The following is a 25,327-nucleotide window of genomic DNA, read 5'->3' on the forward strand; positions in this document are numbered from 1 at the left end:
CAAAATCACCCGCCTCCAGGCCTAGAACATGGCTATTTTACGGGTAGGCATTTAAAAGAATCCTAATTGGAGTGGTTTGATGTCAGAAGCGTAAAAGGGGAACTCTGAAGAATGTCTCAAAATATTACCTGCAAATACTGGGAATTGGAATGTGAAGATCACAATATCACCCTCAACTGTTTTCTTGGACCGTCCAATCCAAGAGACCCTTCTGGCCATCAGAATGTGGCTATGATCTGCCACATTGAATCTACTATGTTTTCCTAGCCAATACTCCACTTTGTTGATCAACTTATCCGTGGATTCCTCACAATGCGTACCCATGTCTGGGACCCCAACCAAAACCACAGTATAGGTACAACAGGCCAGAGGAAGGTCATTTACTGGTAAACCTAGACTATTTATAATATTTGGGCTGTCCCTAGTTTTCTCAGGCTCACTTAAAACAAGATGCTGCTCCCCATCACCCCTGTCCGTCCCACCTGCTTGGGAGTTAGACAATCTAAATGGAGCCTTGCCCGGACACAATTCATGTGCCATAGACACTTTCTCCGTCAGGTGATTATTGGATGGTGGCCTACATTTCAAATTGTTTTGCAAGGGCAATCAAGGTTGTGCTGATTTGGTGGGGGGGGCACCTTATTAATAGTGTCCGACATACTCTTCACTCTACCAAGTGCATCTCTAGAGTCTGACAGTACTTTATTAAGTTTGTCCCAAAGCTGCAATAGCAGATCCGACAACAAATCAGTAAATATTTTTCTTAGGGAGTTTCAAAATTCCCCCATGTCTGTCAGGCTAATTGATGTTGCTGGTTTCTCCCCTCTCCGCTGGGCCTCGTTTCTCTTCTTAGCTTTCCGCAACCTCTTAGGTGCTGGCGAGCCATCTGAATCCACTCCCTCTTTAGGGGCTAAAGCCACCCTGCAACCATTTCCCATTGGACCAGGAGAGGGAGTACTAAGGATCTCATCTACCACAATGGTCATGAAGGCACCTATAGCGAGATCCTGTGGATTCTTAGAGTTAGTAGCTTGGGAATTTAAAACTACTGTGTCTGTGGTATAGCCAGGCAAGAGTACTGATGAACCAGCAGAACTCAAAGAGAGTCTCTTCTCTGCTTTATCAATCTCCTTTGAAATTGCCCCCACTGCTTTCACCAGTAAGGAGTCAATGGTAGCCCTCTTGTTACTGTTAGTTTGATCAGTATGAGCCTCCTTCCTCTTTCCTGTGGTGGTTGACTAAAGAGAGACTCCTCCAAATAAAATATGAAATGCTAAGGTACAAGTACAAAACAAGCCACGGTCAAGTTAGTACAATAAAGCTGAGGCCTTTGCGTATTCTTCACTATCCATCAATGGCAATGTAGGTACTCTTCCTCATATGAAGAGAAAGCGTATGCCTTTCTTTGCATTCGCTCCAGCCTCCTCCAGCCAAGAGAATGGGCCCAGCTCGGTCTCGATCAGCCACAGACGGGTGGAGTCAGGCCCACCCTTGGCCTGAGTTTTTCCCGGGCACGTCCCGCGCTGCGGGAGCCCTGCACTGCAAATGAGCACCTCCGGGCGCGAAGGGGACGTGTTGCGGCGGCGGCAGCCACAAGCGATTCTGGGGCCTGTAGGCTCCTTGCCCCCTGGTGCTGAGAGAGGCTTCCCGCAAAGTGGGAGCCCTGCGTTGCAGATAAGTACCTCACGGCGCGAAGGTGACGTGTTGCGGTGGCAGCTACGAGCGATTGTGGGGCCTGTAGGCTCCTTGACCCCTGGTGCTGAGACGGGCTTCAAGCAGTAGCTATCCTACCACTCTTTCCTCTTTATGAAATCAAAAAATGTGTTCCACACTTTGAAGGTAGAAAACGTTCCACTGGGATGCAGCTTGTGAAAGCTGGCGATTTGTGCGTGAGGACTGACTACTGAACATGGGCTAGTTGTCTCCCTCCAGATGCGGTGGTGCACAGCACACCAAAAGCTTAGGTAGGGAATAACTGAGGTCTTGGTTTTGAGATAGTGTAAATCCTCACTCCAGCTTGTTTCTAAGGTACAATGTTTAAGTATACTCTTTATCTGCTTAATCTGAGCACTTCCCGATTTCGGTGCACATTTCTGGGCCCCCTAAATGCCTCAAAATTATTACCACAGGATTATTTTTATTGGTGTGGGTTAACACTATTTCTAGTAAGATTTGCACTGGTAATTTATCATGAGGTGTTTCATCTTCAGAGAAGAATAAAAGCGCAAGGCTCTGGCGTCCACCAGGGCACTCGAAGCTACAGTTCTCAACTCCCTGCTTAACGCTTGAATCATAACATTTTCAGGGAGTTCAAGGATCTGCTTCAGAGAATTACTTTCAAAACCTTCCCATGAGACCCACCTATCCCAAGCCAACACTTATGCTCCATAAAGGGCCTGAGGAATTAGCTTACACTGTATAACTTTACTTAGGGGCTTGAAGGTGTGGCTCCCAAACGTACGCTCAAATATTTTCACCCCATTCACTACTGTGGATAGAAAAAGTATCTGGCAAGCTATTCCCACCTCAAATCGCCTGAAAGGGTTACACCCAGATATTTATACTCACTAAACTGCTCTAGTCGAACATCATCTAGGAACCATCCAAAATTCCTTTTCCTCTTAGCTAAAAACATTGTTTTTGTCTTGTCAACCTGTATTACTAATTTGTTTTCAAGACAGTAGGCATTAAGGGGGTTTAATTTGCATTGATTATCTATAGTCATGTTTTATTTACTTGTAACCCCCCTGTAAAGTGGCATAACATATACCAAGGGCCTGTAAGTCAAATGCTACTAGTGGGCCTGTAGCACCGATTGTGCCACCCACATAAGTAACCTTTCAAACCTGTCTCAGGCCTGCCATGGCACTGCCTGTGTGTGCAGTTTACTGCCACTTTGACTTGTCCTTTAAAACCACTTGCCAAGCCTCAAACTCCTCTTTTATTACAAAGGTAGGACATTTATGTTTAATCACTGCATGACCTGGTAGTGACAAACAGCGTATTTAGTTTTTCACTACTGTGAGTCCTACTCCTCTCATAGGCTAGCACTGAGAACTCCTTAATGCCCCTTTAAGCTGAAATTCCTGATCAGAGAGGAGTAGCTTTTGCACGTTTCATATGTTTGGAATTGTAATGATAAATCATCCTTACTGGTAAAGTTGGATTTAACTTTACAGGTTTAGAAATGGCACTTTTAGAAAGTGGATATTTCTCTGCACTTACTGCTCTGTGTGCCTGACAGCCTTTCTCCAATACACGTCTAGGGTGAGTGACAGAAACACTTTGTGCATTCCTTTTAGACAGCACAACACAGGAAGGATAGGTGTGTCTGAGTACTCATCTACATACATATTCATTCTTATGGCCTTGTCTGGACAGGATGAAAGGGAGGGTCTAACACTTCACTTGAGTAGGCAGCGTCCTGTTCCCACACAAAGGACTGATTACCCACCACAGATAGCCTGGCAGACAGGACTGGGTTGAATGGGATACTTGTACACTTCAGAGGTATGCTTTGAAGTCACCCCACACATCAAAGACAGCTTTGGGTATAAGTACTGGGTCTATGCCCCCATAAAACCAGACGCTACTGGACTTGTAACTGAATATCTGACAGAAGAACTGCTGTGCTGCTTAAAGGACACAACTGGACTGCTGATCTGGAAGGCCTGTTTGTTGCCCTGCTGCTGTCTGACTCTGCTGAAGGAGAGCTGGACTCTGCCTTCACTCCAAGTGACTCCAAAGGGCTTGTTGGCTTGCCTCCTGTTGCTTAAGACTCAAGGATATTAAAGTGCCTACTCCTGCTCCTTTGCCTGGCTCACTGGAAGTGGCCCAGATTTTTGAAACATGGAATTTGATGCATGTCCTGTCTCCGTGTAGCAGAACTGGCGCATCGACCCGAATGCAGGAGTAGAATGGGCACATTGCATCAGAACCAGATCTTGGCCTCCAGAGATCGATGCATAAGACAGCGTATCGCCGTTGCTGCAGCTTGGTGAAATCAACGCATCCACTTGACTGCCCGGCTGAATAAGGCGCATCGCCTGACACTTTCAACTCTAGCACCTGTCTTCGGAAGTGATGCATCACCTTCACTGCGTAGTGAAGATCGACGCATCTCATTGTTTGGGACCAGGAAAGGTACTTTGTTCACCGGGGCATGTGTGGATCCATCGTGGTCAGCCTGAAAATTCACTTTGCCCCAGTACAGGGCTGCCTAAGATAACCTCTTTTGCGCTACTTGCTTCTAAGCGCTTTACAGAATTTATTCCTTTACAATTAAATATCTCAAGTTCTATAGATTTCATTTTTGTTGTTTTGGTCTTGTTATGTTCAGAATATAATAGCATATTTTTTCTAACCCTATGTGCAGTCTTTTTTGTGGTGTAATCATTGTGTTACTGTGTGTGTGTTTCACAAATACTTTACACATTGCATCATTAGATAAGCCTGACTGCTCTGTGCCATTCTACCAGAGGGTGAGCACAGGTTGTATTTTAGTATGTATCTACCTTAACCTGACTAGAATGGTGGTTCCTCCCTGGCCTGGGTGCATACCTCAACCAACCAGGAATCCCATTTCTAACAGTCTTGAACTAGAAGTTTCAGAAGTCTTTGGTATGCACAGACAGAAGATGATGACAGGAAGGTTGGCACATAGGAATCTAGTAGCCCATCTATTCCTGTTCACTGCTTCCAAAATATGTGGTATAATGGACTGGATCAGACATTTGAAATCGGGTGTGGGTGGAAATTAATGCAGTCTTTTTTATCTGGTGGATCCTGAAGAGGCAATGAAGGATTTGTCTGCAGGTTATGGCTACTTGTCAACCATTGCAACATGTAGAGGTTTAGACGGAATTGTCTCCAGAGAATGCATGTCGGACTCTGCCATCACACTTTGTCCAATTCATAGTGAAAACTGTTATATATAATATGTTGGATACATAATCTATCGATAAAGCCTTGCATATCAGGAGATACCTTTAATGATAAAATGGTACATCTAGTCGCTTGTAACAATTTAATACATACAACCGATGATGTCACCAAGCACAACTTTTTTCCAGTCTGCCTCCACTGCATGAGGGAAACTGGACCGCGAAGCCCTAAGACTACGTGTGTTGGCAGCAGAGGTTAAACTACTTTGACCCAGATTTATTAAGGACTTGCATGATGCAAATCATCGCAAGTCAATGCTAATCCCTAAATGGGATTTACAAAGCCATGCAAGGGGCTATTTGTGCCGCCTTGCTTGACTTTGTGAATAAAACTAGCATGATGCAGTTGCATTGCATTACATTTAGTTGTGGCAGGCGTTCCATGGGTGGAACATGGACCTTACCATGCATGCACCCATAACATTTGATGTAATCCCAGATTTACCTCTTTCAATGCCCAACACATCCACTGGGAAGGCACGCGGTGTCTGATCGTTCATCCACTCAGCCTGAGTCCAATAGGGCACAGCCTGAGTGCCACAGTAATCATCACACTGCATGTCTTCAGCACTGGCGGCCCAACGCCTGCAGAGTAGAGACTCATGCATGACTGGCTGGGCTCGCTCTCTGGTGAGCATAAGGAATCTTACAGAAAGACTTTTGAGAGAATTCTACCCCAAGGCAACAAAGACACAATGCTCCTTCGAACAGCTAGTGGTACTCGCTCACAATGCCAACAAGGGACACCTGAGTCCGTGGTTGGATTAACAGATGCATGTACGATTAATTATAGAATGCCTTAACTCCTCAATGACTGAAGAGACTCTTTCATTTATAAACCAGACCTATAGGCATTGTCAAAGCTTGTTTGATTTTTGCTTGGTTCCCCATGCATCTTCATAGTCTTAGAAGTCCTGCAGCTAAAGCGAAGTCACCCAGCCGAGCCCAACGCTCCTGTTCCCTCGTTCCTAAATACATTGGTCCTGTGGATATCCGGCAGTGCAGCACTCCCTCCTCGAGCTGTTAATCTGGCATTTTTTATGAGCCACCGCTTTTACGATAAATAAGGGATGAGCAAACTTTTCCAGTTCCTGTAATCACTAAAACCTCTGATATAAAGCCTTGTAACACAATCAAAATGTGCTTCAAAGGCCCAATAAAACATGCAGCTATTAAGTGTTTCTGCTTAAACAAGCCAGTTCTTCACTAGAGATGTGCTTCTGCGTTTCTCTCCTGTGACAGGCCAATGTACAGTGATAGCTGATGAAATTATTAATAAATTCCCAACAAACCAGCCCACGTTACGAGACACTTTAACCTTCCGGTGCTGAAAGGTCTGTCGAACAGCTCCAGGGTGCTTGGAGATTTGTAACTTTTTGGAAATCCAGACTGATTTAATTGCTCTCTTGACAGGCATCATAAGTCGCCAGGAGGCAGAAGAGCTGCTGATGAACAAATCCGAGGGCGCCTTCCTGGTCAGGGTGAGCGAGAAGATCTGGGGTTACGCGCTCTCGTACCGGCAGGCCAGCGGCTTCAAACACTTCCTGGTGGACGCTTCTGGGGATTTCTACAGCTTCCTCGGGGTGGACCCCAACAGGCACGCCACCCTCACGGACCTCGTCGACTTTCACAAGGTACTGACTGACTGGCTCATCACTGACTGCCGAGGGAAGGGCCTAAGAGAGGTTGAAACAGGTTTATGCGCTCTCAAATGGCCCGCTGAATTAAAGCAAAGGCTTATAACCTCGCGAAAGAAAATAGTGCTGAGGAATGGCAGCGACTAGAAAGTTGTTGGCGCGCGGGTGAAACGAAGGGGCGGGGGTAAGGGGCTGTCTGACTGCGCAACTGCTTGGAGGGTCGGTTGGGACTCTGATACTGAGCTACGTATCATGGTGTACAGAAAATAAACTCAATGACTAGAGAGGAAGAACGACAAACAGTTTCCAAGAAGTATATTTAATCTCATTTCATTGTATTTATAAAGCCTTTTCGTGTAAAAACCGTTCCAACGAATTAAAAATGTTCGACTTGTAGAAGGTATGCTAATTCAAAACAGCTCAAGTCTTTGATACAGACAAAAACTGAGAGTAAGAAAAAGGAGAAAGAAGAAGGAAGAGAAAGACAGGAATTCTATGAGAAAGAACGAAGTGAGCGATGGATAAAAGCCTACAAGAGTGTGATAAAGAGAAAAGACGTTTAGGCAGGGCTTTAAGTGGGCCGGGCCTCACTGGTGCTGAGCACCGGCAGTTTTTTAAAGGAGGCCTCGAAACAGGTCTTTGTCCGGCTCTGCTTTGTGCCCTGAGTTAGTCTGTTAGGCACATCGATGTGCGCGTGCTCACAGTGCTCCCTTCTCACTAGTGGAGAAGTTATAGCATGAGGTCATGCCAGGTGAGCGTTGTAGGGGAAGGGAAATCCTTAAGAGAGTCATTTTCTCTCTGGATTTCCCTTCTCTTTCTGAAACTCAGGAGCAGCAACATTATTGTGGTGTCACCAAGGCTTTAAGTGGAAGCTTTTTCAATATTATATACAATCCATAGTTGCTGCTTATTTATCTCATGTAACTAACAACCATTGACAAAGCCAATAGTCCTGACTTGCTGTACGTATGATGTTACTAGTTGTATCATATGTCTGGATGCAATGCCAGAAACAGAAAAATACAAGTTGGGCTGCACACTATGCTAAGCACAGATTTTTAGCTTACGTGTTTTAGCCATGCCTTTAATTACATTGTCCACGCCCCTTTGAGAGACCCCCCCCCCAGTTTTTTTATCCCACTTAAAGCCCTGCGTTTAGGGATGTGCACAAAAGAGTTATAAGTATACCATATACAATACAGACCCACGTTATTGTGCAGTGAAGATCTAGACACGTCCATCACACCAGCAGCGGTTGAACTGTTTGACCATTCGAGGCATAGGCAATAATGTACATATATGACACTGCAATTGTGTAGTGTGTAACAGCCACTGGTTTGGATCTGTAGTGCTGTGCTTATGGTGTCTAGTTTAGGTATAAAGCAGAAAACACGCACTCTGCCTTGCCCAATTTTGTGCACACAAGGGTTTAAGTGAGCAAGTGCTTCGATTATTTACCAGTGCTCCCATTACTCCATTTACTGCTTCCTCAGTCCTGTCTTTAAACCATAAGATGAGTCTTCAGTAATCCTGGAGACACAAACACTGCTGCCTCCCTGGATAAAAAGAATTAAACTCCTCTCTGTCCAGCTGTGCCTCTAAAGGACCACCTCTGTCCAGAAATATCCTGAGTCGACGACTAAACAGATCACAATTGAAGCTTGGCACACAAGCGTGAGTGTGGGATGGTCACAATACATGGGACCAGGAAGTAGAATTGGAGTAATGAGATTGCCATTAGGTGCTTCCTTATAATTTTCTCATTCCATTCCACACATCATAAGAATCTGCTCAATGGAGTCAAGAGGGCTCTGCAAGCGACCAATAACAGAGGCCTGGGACAACATTTGGCTGCAACTTGAATTAGCTTCTAAAGTTGACACGTTGCCCCCCATAGACGTGTCTGATACACATATATTTATTGTGTGACTACTTACAAACAACATCCACAGGGCAGTTGTGTAACAAAACTTAAAGGGGGCCAGCTTCTAAGTACATAGAGGACCCCCCCATGATCTGGACCCAGTCAGAAGCTCTCAGCTACCGCCTGTGCTGAGTGCTCTAGGGGGCCCTCTGGAGCTTGGGCCCCCCACACCACAGCGGCTGCAGAGATTATTATTACATCACTGCCACAGGGCACTGGTGCCCTCTTCTTCCTCCTAAAAATGGCATTACCATTTGCTCCTGTTAGGAACATCCTTATTTTGCATTGCCCCACTCCTCCCAGGTGGCCACCATTTCATTCACCATGCTCGTCCCATTCTTTCTTTTTAGGTCGAGGACTACCGGTCTGCCGAAGGCAGAACCGGAAGTCGAGATTTAATGTTTCCTAGAGTGGCTTCTTAGCCCGCCTCTCTTTTTGCCTCTCCTCCATTGGCTGGCTTCCTAAACGGAGGCCAGCCATTGGAGGAGAGAGCCGTCCCTCCAAATAGGCTCCGTCTTTTTCAGATTCGGGGGCGTGTTTTTTGCTGTTCTTTCCACTTTTTAGCCACGCCCTCTTTAGAACAGCAGGAACACGCCCCCGAATCCGAAAAAGTTTTGGAGCTTCCATCCGCCATTTTTCTGGTATCGTCTCGTCTGGCCGTGAGGATCTTCTTGCTGTTGTGCACGAGTAAGGTAAGCCATTTAAATGAAAATATTCTTTTAACACAGCGCTTCTAAGCGCTGCACATAGGTAACACAAAAAAATGAATCGGATTAACTAACCCTGGTAACACTTGAACTGCTCGTCTACAGTGCCTGTAGGTTCCGTGGCAAAGATTACCCCAACCCTCTATCTAGAATATGTTGGTAAATCGTCTTCCCGATTACTAAAGGCAGCGCTCTGAGCAATCGGGGGAAACTGGCAGTCCAGCAAAATGTTGCCATTTCCAGCTTCCCTTCTACCCTACCCGACCCCACGCAACGAGCGCGAGACACTTTACCATTCACGTAGACAGACTGAACCCTTAGCAAAACACACGTTTACGAGCTCTGCTTCGCAAGAGCAAAGCTAGATAGCAGGTTCTAAGTGGCTGCAACTGGTAAGGAAAGAGCAAAGTACGGCACTCTTTAAGTTTTGTTTTCCTGGCCCCCCAGCGTCCTTTTAGAAGGGAATACTACGAAAAGGCGAATTAAGACTGCCCAGAAACGGCGAGGCTATATTACCGACTTCTAGGTGCCCTGTTAACCAAAGGCACGAGCAACAACACATTCAAACAGACTATCTACTGCCAAGTAAAACTTGCACAGCAAAAACAAAAGACAGAAAAGCGTAAAAACGCCGGCGAAGAATTTTTTGTGTGCCTAATTTGCATAATGAATGCCAGTTAGCTTTGTGAAAGGCGGTCAGTTTTAATTTTACTTCTTCTCTACTATTGGCTGTGCACACATCAACGTCATGACCTGCACGGAAGGATTGTGGGGAGGGGGTTTGGCTTTAAAAGCAGCAGGCGCGGCATCATGGGCGAGTTTGTTGTTTATTAGGAAGGGTGGTAGTAGCGTGGGGGTGATTTTATGCTTGATAAACGGGTCTTTTATATATATATATATATATATATATATATATATATATATATATATATATGCTATATATATTTTTATATTGCGCAAGGTATTTTTTCGTGGTGACTATATGGTTGTTTTCAAACGAGAACAATTGAGCGAAATTAGTAATATTTTGAAACGGGAAAAGCAAGATGCTATTAATCCGAGTGAGAAAATCTGATACAACCTCCTGGGGTCTGGTGCACGCTATGCCTACCGTCTAGGCGGCACTGTCAGGAATGCATGAAACCCGATAGAAATAAACAGTCACAAAGCACTTCTGAAATACATTGCAGGGCTGGTGCCATCGACGTTTCCCTGCATTTGGCTTGGGATCGCCGGGGCTGCTGGACCCCCCACTCCCCTGCTTCTCATAGCATCGCTATTGCTAGCTGCAGTCTTTAGCCCGGCCGCCAACATCCAAATCTTGGCTTCGTTGATGCAGTCAGGCTGGGTGGCAACGCACGCACAGGCTAGTCCAGCAGGTAACCCGATACATCCCGTCCTCCACAGATCCGGAGGCAGCAGGGGCGTTCAGCCACAGAACACCCATTACAGGTCCAACGCATGTCCAAGAGAGCTAAATCTATGGCCCATGTTCAGGTAGATACAAAATTAAATAAATGAGTCGTGTTTAGTTTGTATTATTTACCACTGCATCTCGTTTAAATATGTCTTCAGCCTGAACCAACACTGGGCACTCCTGACTTATAAAATGAGGGGAGACTGCAACCGGTTGTATTTTTTTCTTTATTTTTAAAATTTATTTACCATCCGCGAAAATCTAAAGTGTTTAACCAGCACCACACAAGCGTTCCTTGCACATAAATAACTAGTCACCCTAGCAGCTCTGTGGAAAACCTTTAGATATAATTTGCAACAACTGCTGTTGTCATTTCGAAAATAAAAAAAGGTTAAGGGTGGTGCACAATGCTCGCTGCATTTTGGCACTGTAGACCTTGTTTTCAGACAGTGCTTTTCTGGTATCAAGCATCCTTAATAATGTGCCTGCTGCGCCACTTGTTTTAGTGGAAGCAACCCAAGACTACATTTCCCAGAATGCATCCCTCTGACCGGTCCAACAGAGAACTGACTGCACAGAGGCCCCTTTCCCTACCCTGGCTCCACAAATACCCTATCCTGGCTCCACAGATGCCCCTTTCCCTACCCTGACTCCACAGAGGGCCCTTTCCTGGTTAACAGATGCCCCTTTCCATACCCTGCCTCCACAGATGCCCCTTAGCTCCACAAATCCCCCTTTCCCAACCCTGGCTCTTCAGATGCCCCTTTCCCAACCCTAGCCCCCCAGAGCCCCTGTTCCTGCTTCCACTGATGCCCCTTTCCATACCCTGACTCCACAGATGCCCCTTAGCTCCACAACTGCCCCTTTCCCTACCCTAGCTCCACAAATGCCCCTTTCCCTACCCTGTCTTCACAGATACCACTTTTTCCCTGTCCTGGCTCCACAGATGCTTCTTCGTTCCTGCATGGACCGCTTTGCCTGTCCCTCACTCTCTATCTACCTCACTCTCTCTCACTACCTCACTCTCTATTTCAATACCTCTCTCTATCTCACTACCTCACTCTCTCTCTGCTAATGCAATAGGTATCACATATGCAAAAAAAAGCTAATAACAATGCCATTTATTTAGGGATACAAAAATGATAAAAAAATAATGAGCAATACCAATAGCTCTACCTATAATATTGCCGAGACCATTGCATTGTAAATGCTTGTTTTTAAATCCCCTGCTTTCTTCTTAAATGTTGGCATGTATGAGAGTGAACTGTAACAAAAGGATGACTCGATAAATGCACCTCTCTATTCCTTCGAATTGTGCCACACTAAACAAGTCGGGCAACTGGTGAACGCCTCACATTCGTACAGAGCGACCACCCAGATGGATCAATCAACTCACGAAATATAAACTAACTGCAACCAACAAGAACTCCGGTGTCTGCCTTTTATGGGATTGTGGACGGTTCTTGTTTGAAGGAGGGGCGGGCATGTTGGGGGAGGGGCCCCCCTCCACGCGGGCAGTGCCGATGTGAAGCGGTTTACCTTTACGAATGAACCCGTTGCTATCCTTGTGCAATAAGAGGAGGACACTGAACGGTTCGAATGCGGTTTTCAGCCATTAACGCCCAGACATGCACAGATACTGCTGGTGCATGCTCTGAGAGGTAAACATCCACCAGTACACAAAATGTTACTGCCTTAAGCCTTGCTAAATACAGCTTTGTATCTGGATAACAGGTGCCAAGGGTAGCAGCTCTGGGACACAGGCTCTTGTCTTACAGTTTGTGCTCACTACTAAAGGATACTATACCAACTACAGCAGTGCTGAACTCACAGAAGTTTTAACACAATCGTGGTTATTACTAAGTCTTAACAAGCTATCTATCACCTAGCAGCAATGCACGACACGAATTAAAGCACATGTAAAGGGGTCTTTTAAAGTCAGATTATGCTTGAAAACAAAAATCGACTGAGAAACAGGAACTCGAGGAACTAACCTCACACAGAATGAGGCTCATCACAATCAAAAAGCACTGCAGGCCAAACATTTCAAATGCAAACATGGCTGAGAAAAGGATCATCAAGAACTGTGTTCCACCTGCATTAGCTGCGCCAGTCTAAAATGCTTAGATAATAGCCACAGCTGGCGGCCTCTAACAGGACACTACTACGCTTTTATTAGTTATGATACCAGATATACGAGGCCTACCGTTATGCTATTATGTCGATTTAGCTTGTAACGCAACATTTACTTAATGCAACGACTGTTTTAGGTCTCCATGCTGTGGTATACTACTTTAATTTTTCAATAAACAGATTTGAAAAGAATAATAAAATATCTACTTGCAATAAAAAATAAATAGGATAAAAATGCTTAGATAATTCATTTATAAACCGCTCATGCCAATCAACAGGCAATATAATGTACAGAGTTCTATGGTAACACGAAATGCAGAGCTCCGTCTCAAATGTAACAAGCATTTACAATGCAATGGTCTCGGCATTGGTAAAGTTAGAGCTATTGGCATTGCTCATGACATTTTTGTTTATGTTTTTGTTTTTAAAACATTTAAAGAAACGGCATTGTTATTTACAATGTCAATAGCTTAATCACTATCAAATGCGAGACCTATTGCATTTGCACCCACACACAGAGCCACCTACACACACACACTAAGCTATTGACATTGTAAACAACAATGCCGTTTCTCTACATGTTTTAAAAACAAAAACATAAACAAAAATAATGTCATGAGCAATGCCAATACCTCTAACTTTAACAATGCCGAGACCGTTGCATTGTAAATGCTTGTTGACTATAAGTGGTCCAGCAGTTTCCCAATGAAAGTTGTAATGTTCCACCCACCATACTGAATTATCCTCTTTTAACGCTGTGATAGCTACTTATGATTGCTATCATAATTCCTAAAGTACATCTTGGTTATTTTTGAATAATGTAATTTGCTCACTTATTTGGCATCTATACAAATACCTACTAAGCTGCATAGTATATGGTAAAAACTGTCCGTTTTATACACCAAAATGCCAATAAAAATGTTTTTAAAATAAAAAATAAGGATCTACCACACTAGGCACAACCTGCATCGATCGACCAGTATGCTAGCCAAAGAAACAGGACAAGGTCCAGACAGATTGGACGAAGGACCAAACCAAGAAGTCCAATAAAACTCCAAGTACCAGTAACAAACTAGCCAATAAATGTAAATGTAAATGTATGTGTCTTGTAAAGCGCACTGCTGCCCTGAGGCATCCTGGCGCTGTAGACCGCTGGGGAACCCGTCCTGGCTATCCCTGTGAGATGGTCCCTCCAGGGTATCTCCAAGGTGAAACCAGGCATCCCCGGCGAATGTGGGGGGCCGTTGTGGAGATGAGGCAAGCTAATGCCCAGAGTTGCCGAGTGTGTTCCTGGTTAGAGTAGGTACAGAGGCGAGAATTATCAAGTCCATTTTGACCCTGGTCCACGACCCTGCCGCGTCGGGAATTGAACCCTGGTCCCTGGCCGATTCTCTGCTTACAGATCTGCCGCCTCTTACCAGTGAGCCACACCTCTCCACTAGAAGCATAAAATCCAGAAGGCAGAACTAATGTATCCTGAAGCTCAAGTACCCAAGAAAGCAGACACTCGTAATAGGGACCAATAAGAGGCCAAGGGATATCTTTGAAGCCAAAGGCAGCCACGAGTCATCCAGATAGGTGAGAGGACACAATTACTTCCAAAAGAAACCCAGCACCAAGCACCCTTGGTAGTGCTGGGTTGGGCACAAACAGGAACCAGATCACACTCAAAACATGGTGCGAGAGCATAACAGGCCAAGCTAGGTACAAAAGCAAACTAAAAGGGAATTTAGGATCATGGCTAACAGCCACCAATTAGAAAACATTACAGTTGCCAAGAACTATTAGTAGAAGATTCAGCCCAGCGAAAAAGGTATGCCAGGGTAAAATACAAAATTCCCCAGAGGAAGTATATCCCACACAAAGGCAAAAAAGGCCAAGCGGAACTGAAGGCACTGAAGGAGCCAGGCCCACAGAGAGGTGCATCTGCATGCTATGCTAGCAGGGCATGCCTAGACATCCCAGACAAGGCCAGGCAGACTAATGGCATTCAGAAAACAAATCAATGGGCTGAGAAAAACCAGAGACCCTGAAGCAAGGAAACAAATAGCTCCAGTTCCTGTCCTGAACCTCATCAGGAGTATAGAGCAAAGCATGTGGTCAAACCTCACTTCAAATAACTATAGAGAGAGGTAGCCCAAAGCCCACAAAAGTAGACACACAACAGTAGGCAAACAAATGGCCATAGTAGGCCCAGCTCCAACACCAACATGGAGCTCAAGGCAAAAAATCACCCAAAGCAAAGCCAACAAGCCCACTAAAACCAATCATAGGTTGAGCAGACTGGAGCAGCAGAGTAGAATACCCCTTAAAGACTGCACAAGCACCACAGTTTTTGAATGACAGAACCATCAAGAAAGGTATCAACACCACTACCCCCATATAGTGCCACATCAGGGTATATGGCCCACAAAGTACACAAGCTCTTGAGATCATGCAAACAAAAGTGAGAGCTACACATCCATTTCAAATTACCCCAACAATAAGAGAGGAGAGAAGATTACAGGACCAAGAAGTAAAAGGCCACGTAAATGCAGCCCACAGCACCTCCAACACCTACTAGTAAACAGCAAAGGGAGACAAAGGAGGCATCGCAAGAAGCAAGAACCAGTCACTGCGCCACAAAAGCCAAACACCCAGACCTCAAAACCTGAATGCGGCAAGGACATAAGGCACAAAAGGCCAAAGGATACCACACAAACACAGACACAAGGTCTCAATCTAAAGAACGAGGACACACAGCCAGTAGCACTCAGACTGCAAAGAATAAGACCAGCCACACAAACTACAGTTGAGATCTAGACACACTCACCAAGGCTTATAGGGGTATTGAAAAAGTCATCAACCCCCCAAACATGACTGCAGGGCACACACAGAAATCAACCAGTAAAAACATTCCACCACAGATAAGGTTAATTTCCAAGAAGAAACATATGGGACAGGGTAAGACCAGGCCACATTCCGAACAAGCAGGATAAAGGAAAAGTCCACTAAAGAAAATCAGAGAAACCAAGGGAAAATCCAATGGCCCAACTCCCACAGCACAAAGATAGCAATGCAAATTCTGGGCAATGTGGTGTTAAGTAGCACAGATGAGCACATGGCCAGGAAACAAATGTCCCCAAATCCAATAGAAAGCAAAAAGTGCATACCCATAGGGAACCATGAAGGCACAAGAAACACGAGCAAAAGAGTGTAAAGTGCCAGCCTGGAGTAAAAATGTAGTCACCTTGAATAGAAAACTGCAAAACGTGATGGGGAGTAGCCCAGCTAACTGCCAAAGCTCTAAGCCCAAATACTGGTAGTGGTGGTTCCAGAAGCCCAAGGAAAAAGACAGAAATAGCCCACCAGCAAGGAGGGGCCAATCCCATGTAGAATCCGGAGGGGAAAATGAGGGAGCAACCTACAAGCACCAAGCCATACAGGGAGTGAGTGGAAGCCCCTACATAAAGCCAGTCCTTGAACTGTGATACAAGGAGGCACAATCACTCAGTCACTAGGACAAGCCTCACCACAACAAAAAGCACCCAACACTTAAAACCACCCATAGAAAGTGGGTAGAACGGTTAAACTCCAAAGCAATAACCCCACAAAGAGAAATGGGACATCATCTGCAAACAAAAGCTTGGATTCTAAAGGAAGTGAAAGGGTAGAAATGCTGCATCTGCAGAGAATGCCTAACTCTAGCCATACACAGATCAGGGGTCTGGTCAGCCTATTAGTAACCTCATACACTAACCAAAGGGAGTGAACAGACAAGGTTGTTAGGCAGAAAAATGTGGTAAAGCTGCATTCCCTAAGCACTAGGGTCCTCATTTATGAAAAGTGTGGCATCGCTGGGGAAAAACAGAGATTCAACACTTTTTGTGCGCCATCCTTGCAACACAATGGATGCGCCGCATTTACACTACTCGCATAAACAACAGGGGTATACCCAATTAACCCTGTGATACCTGGGTATAAGGAAGCAATAATATACAAGAAAAAGAAGGTATCAAGGAAGAAATACAAAAAGAATCAACGAAGAGAGCACATTTAATTACCCCTTCAAATATCTAATATTCATAGTGAATGCATCAAAATCAATTTCAAATACACATAGAAAATGGCGCTTATTCAAAGAGAAACAAAAGACATATATCACAAAATCTTATACACATCAATAAAAACAAACATAACACAAATGACAATAACCCTAAAAGAATTATTCACAATGGTGTCCCCCCTGTAATTTCAGGCGAACCACTTAGAGGTAGTCAAAAAGGCAACACTAAAAAGGCTAAGTGGCCCAGTTCCATTGTAACCTAGCGTCAATATAAGAATCACTTATAATTCTAGTGACTCCTCCATCAAATATCTGTCGACATGACCACGTTTCAGCCCTTATTCCTTATGGCCTCTTCAGGACAGGGGTTATACAAAACTACATTAAAATCAAAAACAACAATATTACTCTCATCCAAAGATTCAGGATGAGGAACAACCAATATGAATGGTGACTGCCCACTGCGTGCCACACAAAAGTACCTAATAAACCCACCTAAGTGAACCAATTAACAACAAACAAACACTCCTATTACCATAAAACACCACACAGTGACAATCTGTGAGGCAAAAGAGTACCTCAAATGACTATACACCTGTTAATGACAAGTGCCCACAGTACCTAGATGCAATTATCAATTAATAAATTAATAAAAAACTTATAAAAAACAAGTTAATCAGCCTTAGATATAAAACAAAGTCCCTTATCCCATGTCACCAAGCGGGTGTTTACTTCTAAATACAACTTACATGCTCCCACAATAGGTCTGGCGCTAAGTTCTCTCACGCTGCACAAAATACAGCAAACCTGATGCACTGCCTGCAGCAAATAAATACGAGTCAGGGCAATGAGAAAAATCAGTAATCATGACCCAAAAGCCTCAATTGATCATAACAAAGAAGGAACAGCGGGCTTACCTCCTCAGCACTATGAGCGCCCGCCAACTTCAACATTCAACTTTCAAAAGATCCGAACACCGGGTTCCATAATAACTCCTACAGTGACAAACAAATATTTAATAAAAATACTAATGTCCAATGCGCACAGAGATCCTTCACCACAATAATCCCATAAAGGGACTCAGCAAATTACAAGAGGCAATCCACTTACTAAATAAACATCGGGTCGGTCCGCTCAAGATTCCTCGCTACACACCAACTCCTCAGTCGCTCACACACGGAAGTACAAATCCCGGCATGGATCAGTCCCGCCCTCCAGCAGCAGTAGCATAGAAAGAGGACTAAAGGACGGCACCTTCTATAAAGGAACATCTGAAGGCACAAGTACTAAATAAATATAAAAAAAATATCAGGCTCACTGTTCTAAAAATAGAAATAACAATAAAGTAAAATTACCCAACACATAATCGAAACAAATGATAACTACACCTACCCACTAGAGGGAATTTAAATAAATAATAAACGCGAAAAAGAAATAAATAAACAGAAAAAGCTGAGTGAATCTTACTACTAGGGCAGTCACCAAAACACACAAAGAACCTCAGACTGAGGGGTGAGAACCACATCTCACTCCTAAACAACCAATTATCTACAATATCTACATATTTATACAACAATGAGAATAACAATGAAAAGAACCCTATAGTGGTGACATCTTTAACATACAATATATACATTTATTACAAGAAAAGTACTGTACATCGAATAAAGGTAGTGGCAAATACTTAATCCCACCTCAATGAGAGAATCAGGAGCCTTGCATTTCCATTATCCCATGTATAATGGGTGTACCAGATTTAATTCTCAATCAAAGCCCAAACCTCATCTCGGTCACTCAAACCCCCTTGACGTCTGATACCTTTCTATCAAACGCGCCTCAAGATTACTTAGTTTACTCTGCAGAGTTGTTTTAGTAGGTGCCTTCACCACCGCCAGAATAGACCATTCCAAATCATTCTCTCCATGTCCCTTTTTAATGTAGTGCTGAACCATAGGAGCCCCTACGGTCTTACATCGAATATTAGATTTATGCTGTAGGATCCGCATTTTTGCAGCTTGTGTCGTTTGTCCGATATAAGTTTTTCCACACGGACAAGTCACACAATACACTACATTTTTTTTTTTTTTTTTTTTTTTTTTTTAAAAACCTTTATTCGTGCATCTTAAAAGAACAAATACGGGCCTACAACCGTCAGGCCGGCCACGATACAGTAAAGCACTGATACCCACATTACAGCCCCCGTGCATCAACGGTCAGGATTAACAACAGGTTATGAGTCACATACTGGAGATATCTTTGAAACCCGGGGAAGGAGAAGTGAAGGTTAATTTTAAGTTTTTTGATAATTTAATCAAAGAAAAAAGTCAATGAAGGATAAGAGCAAAGTAGATTCGAGTCCGCAAGATAGCTTCACCACACGGGCGAGCAGCAACATCAGTAAGAACGACAATGGGAGTAAAATCTCAATCAGTGAGGCGGTGCAGAGATATATCAGGATAGTCACATGAGCAAGTACGCGCCCCTCCAGAGCCGCCCCCACTCGATCCACCCCACACCCGGACCCCGAATCGAGAAAGTAGAGCACAGAGACATAAAAGAAGAAAGGCCCATAGAACTAATTGAGAACAGAGTATTACCCCCCCACCCTACACCAATGCGGAGGCTACGGCCTACCCCCCCCCCAGCATAGTGCCTGTCGCCCAAGGAACCCGAAATATAGAGAAGAGAGAAAGTAGGAACAGAGTAAAGAAGGGAAGAAAACAGAAAAGAAGGTGGGGAGGAGCCCACTAGACACCAGAGCGCCCCGAACCATCAGCCAGTTATGGCCCCCACACACTAAGAGCCCTCTACGCCAAAAACGGCATGCAAAGATACCATGGCACCACAGTTTAAGCAAGGGATACAAGTCGCGACAAGTGCGCGCAAAACATACATACAGTCCCAGTCCCAGGCCAGCCCGTCCATAAACCATAGCGATAGAAGTCAGACTAGCCCTGGCCCGATCGCGGGCTTGGGATTAAACCAGCTCCTGCGTGAAGGCCCCGTGTCCCGAGCAGACAAAGACAAGATGGCCGCTTGTGAGAGGATGGGGAAGTAGGATCACGAAATGGCCGCCGACCATCGATTGAGGTCCCTTGTTGCACCACATAAAATCCAAACCTGGCAAGTAAGGTACAGGAGTTCCACAAAAAGGCAGCAGTGGGCCACCGCGGACGGTCCCTCGAAGCCGTTAAGTATCGCTCAGCAGGATAGCCTCGCGGACGCGATGAGGCAGGGAACAATGAAGCAGGCAGCCATGACCAGGGGGACAAAGTATCCGCAGTTGAGGTGGAGAGCGGTGGACCCTGGGCGCCGGGAGCGCTAGATGAAGGCACCAGTGTAGCACAATCATACACCGCCGCTGCGTCCCCGCAAGAGGACAAGAGCACCGGAGGACCCACGCCCTGTGAATGACAAACAGTGCGCTCACGGCCCGCAGCCGACAGTATGGGGTCAAACCTCTCACTCAGCGCCTGCAGGCCAGCGCACATCTGTAGTTGAAAGTCCCGCAGGACAGCCAGAACGGAGCCGCATGTCAGCGGAAGCTGGGCCCCAACATCGGCAGCAATCCGGGACGGCACTGTGGAGCTGGTGTCCGGAAGAGGGAGGGCGAAGTGGGCAGCGGGCGAGACCGGAGTATCACCCCCCAGCCGCGAGCAGGCACTCAACGCCATGTTTTGCCGCTATACGGTGCAATGGCCAGGGGGGGGGGGTCGTGGCAAGTGGTCAATTCCACTCAGGTCTACGCCGCAACAGGAAAGGCCGACAGTCGCTTATCTTCTCGCCGGTCCCCCTCGCCGCTGGCTAGGCAATAGGCAAAGGGGGCAGCAGCCCCCCACAGCTCGGTCCTCAGAGCAGGGCAGGAGACTCACCGCACCGGGGCCCACCCCACCGCTCCAGCCCGTCAGGCACAGGGTGCAGAAGGTGTCCGGCCGTCTCTCCCCGGGCTCATCCGGCAACGATCCATGGTGCGAGGCGAGATCGGGACCGCGGGGCTCAGGTTAGCGCTAGCTGATCCGATAACTGCGGAGCTTCCAGGAGGCCGGCAAAGGCCGTAAGGGCGCAGGGTTTCAGTGCCGCGGACAAAAGCACCCAGAACTCGGGCATCCGGGCGGGTTGAGACTCCGGGAAAGCAGCAGCGCGGTCAGCGCGTCTTCGCACACGGTGCACCTCGAGAATCGGCGAGGATGGGCATCAGGATAGTAGTCCGAGGCCACGGACCGACGGAGCCGGGCGCTCAAGCGTCTGCTCCGGTCGCCATCTTGGCTCCTCCAATACACTACATTTTTAGTGTTACAATTTGAAAAACACAATTGTTTGTGCTGTTTCTTATGGATCACCACCAGTTTCGAATCTTTAGTATAGGTGCAGGCAGCACAATTATTGCACTTATAATGCCCTATAACTCTTGGCAGCCCCAACAAACCTCTCACGTCTGTTGGAGTGGATTTCTGGCGAATTGCTTTAACCAGATGATTCCTCAAGTTTCTACCTCGTCGAAAGGCAAATAAGGGCTTAGGAATGTTCAAATGTTCCAATAACCTCAGGTTCCTCAGAATAATCTGTTTGACTTTGTATGCTTTCGGATTAAACGTAAGCACACATACCAATTGTTCAGATTCTTGTTTGCTTTTAGGAGTAAGTAGATTTTCCGGGGGGTATACCAAGCTCTTTTAAGTGCCCCTCTTACCAATCGTTTGGGGTAACCTCTTATGACAGTTTCTCTTGTAGAATCTTAGCATTTTTAAGATAATCATTTTTGTCAGTACAGTTACGGCGTACCCTCAGGAACTGTCCATAGGGCAAATTATCCCTGAGGTTACGCGGGTGCCCAGACGTATAATCAAGCAAAGTGTTCCGGTCAGTCGGCTTGATGTACAAATCTACCTCCAACCTACCATTTTTATCAATAATCCATACATCCAAAAAATTGATACGTGTGTTACTAGCGGTTTTAGTGAATTTGAGATCTATTGTACCGGTATTCGACCAAATATGAAATTGCTCCAGTTCTTCTTGTGTGCCTTTCCATATCATGAATACATCATCGATGAAACAAATCCACTCAAGAATATGATCCCTGAATGGAGTCACCTCATGGAAGATGTACATCATTTCAAAATGGTCCATCACCAGATTCGCTATTTCAGGAGTGAAACAGCACCCCATCCCTACATCTTTAACCTGCAGAAATAACTCTGTTTTAAAAGCAAAAAAAATATTTTTCAAACAAATATTTGCCAATTCAAGCAAAAATTCAGTAGGGAACAAATGAGGTCTTGGTCTATTATCCAACACCATTCTCATAACCATCAATGCCTCATCCTGAGTTATGTTGGTGTATAGACTCTCGCTGTCGAAGGAGACCAACAGCTGTTGGCCTCCATCGAACACCGAGCGTTCAATTTTGGAGATGAGGTCCATCGTATCTCTCACAAACGCTTTTGTTTGGGCAACAAATGGCTTCAAAAATACATCACTATATTTACCCAGTGGCTCCAAAATCGAGCCACAGGAGGCAATAATCGGCCTCCCAGGAGGTTGGTGTACATCTTTATGCACTTTCGGCACTTAGGTATCTTCTGTTCTGTGAAATGTAAGTACTCATACTCTTTTTTACACAAATACCCTGACTCCATAGCATCGGTAGTCAGATGTAATATCTGGGCTCTCAATCTGGCTGTAGGGTTATCCATGAGAGGACGGTAATGCTCCCTATTACTTAATTGACGCATGATCTCTTCATCATATTTTTCATTGTCCCATAAGACTATTTTCCCCACCCTTATGCGCCGCATTTACACTACAGCGTTCTATGTCCCAAGGAATGCACAGATACGTCAGGAATCCTGAGGCATCTGGTGGTGCAGTAATGATGCATTGCTGGACTGTGTGGGTAAACTGATGCAATTCCAGCAATGTGTCATCACATATGGGGCGAGTTGCATGTAGAAGGCCCTGCTTCACTCATTCTGCCTGCTTGAATCAGGCATAAAGATTGTGATGGAGTAAAGTCATAGGAGTGGCGCAGTGAAATCTCATAGATTTCACTCTGCCACTTCCACAAGTCTTTTTTACGTGGGAACAGCCAACCTGCATAAATTATACCGGACGCAGGTATAATGTAGTGCAGGGCTTTACAAAGTGACACATCTGCCTAGATGTACCACTTTGTAAACAGGGCGCAGTGTGGCATATTTTTTACGCCGCCACAATGTCACAAAAAAATGAAGCAACGGTCGCGCAAGCCGACATAACTAAGTGCCTGGACCATCAACGAATGAACAAAAGCAGGCAAGATAGCACCTGATAGGACACTCCTGCATGTGGGTACACATCGAGCCAGATGTGTAAAAACATTTTGCGGTCACAAATCCACATAGTTTGTGTCTGCAAAATTCTTTTTACAATAAATTAAACCATGATTTGTACAAGTCTCTCCAAATTACAAAAGGGAGATTGCAACTCATTTTGAACTGCAATTATCAAGGGATGTGGAAGGGAATTCCCTCCTATTTGCAATTTTGATGGTGATGCATCAAACATACATGACAGCAATTCTTGTTGCAAATTAGTTACCATGACCTCAAACAAGGTGATACCTCATTTCCAAAGGGGAAGCTGCTACTGTTTGATATCTACACCTTTGGGAATTGAGTCGGATGAGCTCAGGGGCAGTAACTGTGGTCCAGCGAATCACTTCCTGCTACTCCCTATGTCTTCTCAAATGAAAAACATATTTTTTACTTAATTTATTGATATAGTAATGCAACACCCTGACCTGGTTGAAAATTACTCCTTTCTAGAAAGTTGTTAAGACTTACAATTCTGTATTTCAAATTTGATAGTTTCCAAAAAGTCACTTAAGTGCTATTACCATCACTTTGGAGTAATTTGGGTGAAAACATATGGGTGTGAGAAGGCAGACTATTGTTTTAGAGGTGATTATAGATCTCCATCATATGTGACTCTAATTTGATGTAATCTTTTTTGCAGGAAGAAGTCATCACAAGCTCTGGTGGAGAGTTGCTGCTAGATCCCTGTGGACAACAGCGGTCACCACCTGATTACAATCCCTTATTTGAATGATTTACTTCTAGGTAATCAATTTTGGGCCTCTTCTAACAGACTGTCTGACAGCTGCCACCAAACTGACTCCCCTGAAGTTAATTCATCACTACAACAATGATCCCAACCTCAAAAACCCATCAGACAAGAAGAACTACTCTGAGTCCTACCCATAAATTACCCATTGTCTGTTTTTCTACAAGTCTTTGATAATGTCTTTAGCTATTTCAAAGTAAGATAAAATTAACAACCTACAGAGCAAGGAATATTGGGAGGTTTAGGTTGAATAGCAAACAACAGTTCAAATCCTTCAACAGGAACTTGAAATACTGAACATTTTTTAAAATGGGGGGTCAGGGAACAAATCTTGCTATTTGATGATCATCCAAATGCCTCACTTTTATATTGTTTTGTATCATCTGCTATTTGTTTGAAACTAGTTTGAGCACCGTGCCTTGCTGTGCCACTGAATGTTCACTACTGCAGTGCACTAACATCACCTTTTGTCACCATCATTAGTTTATTTTGCTTGCAAAATTGTCACGAAAGAATAAAATCTGCACCATATTTTTTCCAGGCTGACACGTGACCTTGCTCTCTAAATCTGGACTGTCTCGAACATAATTTTACATTTAATTTTGCCCTAATGTCTCAATATTCAAAATAGATAAATCTGTGTCAGATTTCAAGACAAATGTAGTGTCATGTATCATTATTCACATAGTTATGGTTGAGTACCTATATATTGTCATGCCTATATTTGACGAAAATATTTGAAGGGTTAGTGAAGAAGCTCATTTGAGAAGCTTCCCTCTTATGTGAAACCTGGGATCATTACAAAACTGTCTATTTTGTGTGGTACTAGAACACTATGGTCAAATATCTTGTCCTAAATATTGTCTACAAAAATGTTCCCCATTGGAGTTTATGATAGAAAATCTACACTCAATGAGATTATATTTTTGTAGACAATATTTAGGACACAGTATCTATTATGTCAGATAGTATTTTTGTATGAGACATTCTAACCTACAACCATCTAGTTCAGTCAATGTTAACTTACAGTTATATGTTTATCATAAGACCATATTAAATATGATAAAGTAGTGACTGATATAACATCTAAAAAGTAGGCCTAGGCCAAAGTTTAATCATGCCGAAGTAAATCAGAGTAATCTCGGTAATTTTGTGTTACTCTTGTGACTTGAAATTGCTGGAAATTACTCGATTATGCCTAGTCTCTTAATTTAGAGTAATTTGGGGCAAAAATACCTACTGCAAAAGCACAGGAAGCGAGTGGATGCTGGCTGCTGCTTTTCCTGTTCTGTTGCATGTAGCACTTTTTTTCTAGCCGAAAACATCTTTAGCCGTTTTAGATGCAAGGGCACATTTTGTCCTAAGAAAACAGTGCTAAAGTCAAGGTTATGCTCCTTGTGTAATTCTACGTAACCAC

The 25,327-nt window shown here is 44.5% G+C and overlaps 1 protein-coding gene across 2 annotated transcripts in view; it reads left to right on the forward strand.

The window, feature by feature from the left end:
- Nucleotides 1–24,561, forward strand: part of SH2D4B (SH2 domain containing 4B) — a 1,373,617-nt gene extending 1,349,056 nt beyond the window's left edge. For both annotated transcript variants that reach the window (XM_085608516.1, XM_085608523.1), the window contains 2 exons: nucleotides 6,357–6,577; nucleotides 23,803–24,561. In XM_085608516.1, the coding sequence (XP_085464642.1) occupies nucleotides 6,357–6,577; nucleotides 23,803–23,895 (314 nt within the window). In that variant the 3' untranslated portion in view covers nucleotides 23,896–24,561. The remainder of the gene's footprint in view (nucleotides 1–6,356; nucleotides 6,578–23,802) is intronic.
- Nucleotides 24,562–25,327: the final 766 nt, after the last annotated feature.

This window comes from Triturus cristatus, chromosome 1_2, assembly GCF_964204655.1.
Source record: "Triturus cristatus chromosome 1_2, aTriCri1.1, whole genome shotgun sequence".
Classification (NCBI taxonomy): domain Eukaryota; kingdom Metazoa; phylum Chordata; class Amphibia; order Caudata; family Salamandridae; genus Triturus; species Triturus cristatus.